Raw genomic sequence first — 7,291 nt, forward strand, 5'->3', positions numbered from 1 at the left:
AGCCATTAGAATACAGTTTAATGATACTGAAGGTAGTTGTCTCCCCTGTCACTGTCTGTGATTCTCTAGTAACATTGTATATTTTACAGGACTGTGGTATCCAGCTGACTGATGAACCAGACAAGCGGTGCTACCCACTAGAGGATCACTTGTTCTGTCACATGTGTCACATTCAGAGACTTTCCCAGCAGTACCCTGATGAGACCTTCTACATAGATCCCTACACACACAACATACAGAATAAACTGTATCGTGACGCCAGTGGAAAACAACGTGACAGCATTGCCATTATGCCTGCATCTCTAGAATCATACCCCCATCCACCGGGGCCCCAGTCAGATTCTGCATTCTCACAGGAGCAAGAACCACAATTAGCTCCCAGGGACTTATACGGACCAGGCCAGTCTCCAACTGTGTCTGGGTGTAACAGTGGCCCCTCGACCCCCACCCACAAACCTACACAGAATGGTGTGGTAGGGTACATAGACTATGGGAATAATCAATACCGAGGCTCTAGTCCCTTCCCACAACAACCAGCCCCACAGGTTCCCCCAGCCAAGCATGCTGCAACACGTTACCAGATCACTGACTTGTAGCTCTTCATTCATCCCAAAGTCATCATATATTTTCACGAGTTTTGTCATAATTATCTCATTAATCATTTACGTTGATATTTTAACTGCAGTTATTGCCACACAGAGGTTTTTCATCAACAGTACGAAGCTATACATCACTTAGACATAGTTGCCAACCTTTTAAAATTTCCAGGGGGAAAAGGGGTGGGGGATTGTTCATGTTCCAAATTTTGAGTCCATTTAAGACCTATAATTGACAATTATTAATGACTACATTTTTAAGGTGATCCTTCTGTTGGACGTCATCAATTTTAAATAAACTTTTGTGTAAATTTAAGGTAAATTTTGGACTCTTCCTGCTAACAAGTAGGGTTGGCGGTCTTGTGCTTAATCACTTAGTACCTCGGGACTTCCAGTGGGTGTACTTAGAAGTCACTGTATCATGTACAGGTTCATTAAATACATTTTTCCGGTTTTCATGATTTGGTCAGGCACATGTTCAACACTATGAATTAGAGAATAAGGTACTTATTTATCCCTAGGTTTTTCCAGAAAGCCAATATAACTTACCCATAAAATTAAAGGAAACTACTATATATTATATCACTGTACAATCCTGATAGTGCTAACTAGATTATTTAAATGTTTGATATGATTGACTCTGTGTAGTTTACTTGTAGCGACCATGAAGGCAGCTTTGATGATGATTTATAGCTTTTTTAAACTATAGAATTGCTTGCTTATAGGCATTCAAGATGTTAACAGCATTTCTTTTTCTATAATTTCTGCTTTATAAAGTAATTTTGAAGCTTTATGTTTCCCCCAAGAATATCAATCACCTTTCAGACATATTAAGCTTTGTATGTTGTAATCACTTACAACAAAAATGTCTCTGTTTGATTATTGATGCATTAAACTTGAGATCATTCTGAATCGTGAAATATCATAAACACTTTTCATTATTGTTACCCAAAGGTAAGCGAGAGTACAGTATTACAGATTGTTTTGCTTGTGTATTTTAAGGACACTTTATGAGACAGTTTCCTGTTTTCCAATATTAATTTTTTGATCATTTGACAGGGTAAGTCAGTTGACAGTTTATATACACCGATAGTTATTTTAGTATTTTGTGTCACATGGTTTTAAAAATACAAGACAATAGAAATGTTAAGCAACCTTACATGTGCGTGTGTATGCAGGCTACATGTACACGTTGATGTTATCTGGAACGCTTTTTCATGTTGTACATATAAGTGTACATTTATGAAGGGATGTTTTAAGCTTCTATTTTGATCACTTGATTTCTAAATATTTTGTAAGTAAAGCAAGAAAGACAGGTGCTCAAAAACATAATCTACAAAAAATTTCATTGGGAAAATCTGTCATTCAGACACAATTGTCTATGCGTTTGGACTTAATTGTAATCCCTGCGCTACAAGTTGTTGCTACATAAAGCAGTTGAAAAATCACATAAATCGATGGCACCATGCACACATAGTTCTAGGAAATCCCTTTCTACACGTAGGGTAGCTTAACATCTATTTTTCTGCACTAAGTGTATTCAGTTAAGTTTGAAAGCTTTGGAATTCTGGATTATCATTACATTACATTGCCAGTAAGTTATGGTCTGTGCTAGGGAGCACTTGTTGAACACCTATTTCAGAACTAGTATGCTGGCCAGTTAAAGCTGGACAGTAAATGTATTATAAATTTTCTTTAAAATCTGCATTTTAAAGATATCATAGTATACTATTATGTACTTTAAAGCTACTTTTAAACAGAATGATTGGTTATGGTTTTTGCATAATAGTTCAGTCATTAATATATTTTACATCCAAACAGCTGTATGTTAAATTGTTGATTAAAATAATATATTCTGCAATATTAATACACATTAACCTGATAAAAATCTATACATTACATAAAAAATAGATCTGAAGAAATAATAAAGTGTAGACTGTTACAGGTATCGCTGTGATTCTAGTAGACTGGAATCATCATAACAGTACCATTAAAATGATTAAGTTTCAATATCTGTAATCTCTTAAAACTTGTAGATATGGAAATAAAATATTCTTAACTGTGAGAGCAAAGGGCTGATGGTGAGTCTATTTTAGCTGAAATTTTTCACATATTGTAAATTTAGCTGAAATTTTTCACATATTGTAAATTAAGGGAAAACTTAGTATAAGCTAGCATGTGTTAACATATCCTGATTCTGTGGCAAAGTGCAGTAATAAACATTTTTATGTATCTTTTTTTAATTTGTAAATGATTGCTTGTTTCAATATCTGTCAAATATTTTGTTAAAAGTTGATGATTTGTATGTTTGGCCTGTAATATGTTTTGTAGTAGAGGATTTTCTGTTCTATATAAAGTAGTTTTGTTTGTTGTTATTCAATTTGAATCTGTCTCTATCTTGTTGTTAACAAGTTATTTGTTATGTTTTGTACTGCAACCTTGCTAGCTCACCCCTCCCCAACCATGTTCCTTCCAGTATCACTACCCGTCATAGCCATTTTCTCCCTCAACTGGTCGCTGTCCACTCATGGTTGAACATCTATAAATCCTGGCCAGGACCTCGGTATCCCTCGACTCACTTGTACCTACTTTTTCCTTTGGGTAAGGAAGTAAGGAGAATTACTGGTTACTTTTTACATCAGTATAAGAAGTTGTTCCAGCTGAATACACATACTGTAAGTCAAACCCTGCCATTTATTATAAGTTAATGATCACATGTACATGAACTGAGTGAAATTGAAGGAGATTTTAGTTCCTTGTAAACATGTCTCTCCTATGATAAGGCTCCAATATTAGTTAAAATTGCGTTTACAGTCTCATGAAAAGTTGTATGCTGCCATTGTTCATTACACAGATCTAGGCTACCATTGGTATTTACAGATGTATGAACCTTCACACTAGCAGTTTAACATGCTCCTCCCTTGACATTCAAGGGGCCGAGTGGTTAAGGTGTCCCGACACTTTATCACTAGCCCTCCACCTCTGGGCTGTGAATTCGAAACCTACGTGGGGCAGTTGCCAGGTACTGACTGTAGGCCGGTGGTTTTTCTCCATGCACTCCGGCTTTCCTCCTCCACCAAACCTGGCCCGACCTTAAATGACCCTGACTGTTAATAGGACGTTGAACAAAAACAAAACAAACAAAACAAACCCTTGACATTCATTAATACCCATGAACACCCCCATACATTTGCCAATCAAGTTTATATAGATCCATGAACCCATATGTTCTTCCATCGATAAAGATATCAATAAACACTCATACATTGCTATTGATATTTACAGACCAATGAATCCTCATGCACTTGTCAGTGACATATTATATATGCTTTCCCTTGAACTTAACTTCACTGCCATTTCAATTTATGGACACATGAACCCTACTACTCTGCCATTAATGAGATGCATTAGAGAATCACAGTATATTTGCATATTTGTAACGTTATCATATACAAAACTACATAAATTAATTTACCCCTGAAACTGCTGTTGCAAAACAGTTTATGTAACTTGGTCTACTACATATTATATCGTGGCATATGTCTTTATCTCTCAATTTACCTGGCAGAACTTGTTTGGAATAAGTGCAGTGTGTCGAGTCTTTACTTACTAAAAGCAATCAATGTTGATGATTTATTCATAAGATTTTTTTTATTGAAAGCAATATATTACAGGTGATGTCATCAGGCTTTTTATACCTTGGTGTAAACCTTTACATTGCAGCCTTTTTAATCTGTACTTCTATACTCCAGACTGATTTCTGGGCAATTGTTTCTGGAATATCTTCCTGTTGTAGGCAATTACTGAATGTTTCCTATGTGTTTCTAAGTAACCGATATTATTGTGGAAATGAGGTCCCATTTGTCCTGCTTTTGTATCGTTCAGTGTTCTGTAGGGATGCAGGGTGATTGCCCCACTGTCAGTATTAGTACCATTAATTAGGGACGCCATCAGAGCTGTGGAGATCTGTTTGTTATAGGTTTTTGAATGACGTGTTCTAATGAACATGTTTAATTATTGGTTAATTGCTTTGTTTATATAATAAGTGCTTGTTGTTGTACTATGTGTGACCTGAGAGGTACGGTTTAATGCCGTCATACAGACTGAGCGCGAGGCCGGTATGACTGTTAACATTGTTCCCTTAGAGATATTACGTATGTAGAAAGATTGTTCAGTGGGAAGTTTTTATTTATATAACTGTATATTGAGAATGAAAATATTGATGTGAAGAGAATGATCAGTTTTAGGCATGTTTTTCATTGTTGTACATTTTCAATTATAAAGACGTTTATACAAAACAGAAAAAAAAGAACATAAGATGGATCTGAATTTGGTGAACGTCTGTGGTGTTACATTGAGTATTGGTCCCGTAGTCTGAGCTTGGTCCATTGACTTCAAGCTCTAACACAGTGGTGTCCTGTAACTCGTCTCTTTAAAGTCCGACAGAATACACATCACCACTGTACACTTGATACTGTAGGCTTCAGTGATGATCTGTTTTAAAACAGATTGCCATGGAAACAATACCAACATTTCCATATGTATGATTCTGGACCCTAATATTCCTTTTTAGTTGTAAAGTTTCTTGGCCGAGATGTTGTTTGTATTGTACGTTATTGAGCTGGGTATAGGACTACTGAGATGGGTTAGGACTGTAGGTAGGACACAAGTAGTGTTGGTCTCCACATGTGGTGCTATCTATAGAGACCTATACTACAGCTGTCTTAGGACACCAAATTGTGATTACCATGGAAACAAATAATACAATTGTCATATCTCTCAAAATAATGAGAAATTATAATATGGTTGTGCTGGTTTTGTTGCATGTTAAATTTGCTGATTCTTGTTACATATTTTGTTTTTGAGGCTGAACGTAAACATGTTTCTTTATTTTGTCAGTTATTTTTTAAATGTGAAAATAAGTATTTTGACTGCCTCCCAAACATTCCTGTACTTTTACCTTTTCCACTTAGACTTACTAAAGTTCATTAAATAATTTTCTAAATGGAACTCTAATTGATAAAGACTAAAGGTTCAAAGTGTTCAGTCATGAATTGAATATATTCCTTATGTGTTCAGAAATAGACTTCTTCTTGACATATTTTTCATTGTTTGTGCAGGTTGCATTCAAAGATACCACTTGTGGATCATTTAAAGTTGAAATCTTTAAACGACAAATTCTGAATCATTCATCAGTATTTGGCCAAATTTCCATCACGAATATGAAATCATGCTGCTGAATTTGCACAGTAAGATCTTATGAAATTACTGAAATAGGAGACAAAAGTAAACATGGTCACAGCTAGTGTCTTTGAATGCCTGCCACATGTTGATTTCTGTGTTTAACGTGCCTAGTGAGTTTGTACAGACGTGTTTGTTACAGCAAGCCTGATATGTGGGCTGCTTCATTTAGCTTTATTTATAAAATATGGATTCACCAATATGAAGGGTAGATATTTTGCTGAAGATGAATAAAAAACAGAAAATATTTAAACCTTTTTTGTTATGTTTTGGTGTAGACTAGTTTTTACCCGGGTTGAAGAAATGAAAGAAGAAAATATTGGAGAAGTACTTTCCATGTGTAGATCAAAAAGAAAAACACACTGGGACAAAGTATTTTTGATGAGCCTACCTGAAGGACCTGGGGTTTAAGGAGATACTAACTGCCTGCTCTACAGTCACAGACAGCATTATCTGGTTTTGTCAAATCTGTTCTCCGAGTTAAATAGAATTTGTACGTGATATTATGCTGTCTTGTTTACCGGTGGTCAGTCACCTTTGTTAGGACAAAGACAATTATACTGTATAATTCAGTAGACATTAATTAATTAGTCAAACCCTGAATCATTCTATCAACAAGTGTGTCTAGATACTTGAGAATTAAACAGTGTGACAATTAAGGGTTACACTCGGTCTTCTCCAAGGGTCAAACCGTTGACCTGTATCAAGTGACCTGAAGTGAGGTCAGTCTGATGGTGCTGTTCAGGAGCTGAGAACATGATGGCCACAAGGTTGTATGTTTGACTTTGATAACTATGTTACCTTTTGCTGTCAGAGGTTTGTTACCATGTCAACAGTTTCATAGACTAGGAAAAATGGCAATCATTTCAGCAATCTGGCCCCAATTCCAAAAATATTCCCTAACTTGAAGAAATTTCCATAGGAAAGCATTACAGGATTTAAGGAAGATTCCTTCTTTTATCAGATTTGTTTGCTCAAACAAGCATTCAGCCCAGCCTACATTATATAGCTAGTCCAGTTCTGCCACACCATAATACTGCAAAGGTGTTCAGGTCTTTTTAAGACACTCATATTGAAGATGTTGCATCTCCATGCACGATATCCAAATTGAGACTATTTGGATAATTTCACAGGAAAGGACACGTATAACACAAGGACTTACCTAAATTACTAAAACCATGCTGTGGTTTATGTGCATCATAAAAACATCACACTTGCATTAAAAAGTCGCATCTTGTAACGTAATATATTTTGTTTCTATACAGAAAAGTTTGTTTTAATATATATTGGTTACAAGATGAAATAAGATTGTATTTCCAGTCTTGGTTTAATTAAAACTATGATCTACACTTCAAAAAGCCTGTAAATTATACCCAAAATAAGCTCACTCTCATGGCTCTATGGTCCTATTATAATTGTGTATCTGTGGTTTCCTCTGTTTATCCTCCCAGTAT

At 35.6% G+C, this 7,291-nt stretch overlaps 1 protein-coding gene across 1 annotated transcript in view; it reads left to right on the forward strand.

The window, feature by feature from the left end:
* The window catches only part of LOC117337036 (Wilms tumor protein 1-interacting protein homolog), a 43,735-nt gene extending 37,645 nt beyond the window's left edge, over positions 1-6,090 (forward strand). Inside the window, 1 exon segment of the mRNA XM_033897788.1 lies at positions 90-6,090. Within this exon segment, the coding sequence (XP_033753679.1) occupies positions 90-596 (507 nt within the window). The 3' untranslated portion in view covers positions 597-6,090.
* The last annotated feature ends 1,201 nt before the right edge of the window (positions 6,091-7,291 follow it).

Source organism: Pecten maximus, chromosome 11, assembly GCF_902652985.1.
Source record: "Pecten maximus chromosome 11, xPecMax1.1, whole genome shotgun sequence".
NCBI classification, from domain to species: Eukaryota; Metazoa; Mollusca; class Bivalvia; order Pectinida; family Pectinidae; genus Pecten; species Pecten maximus.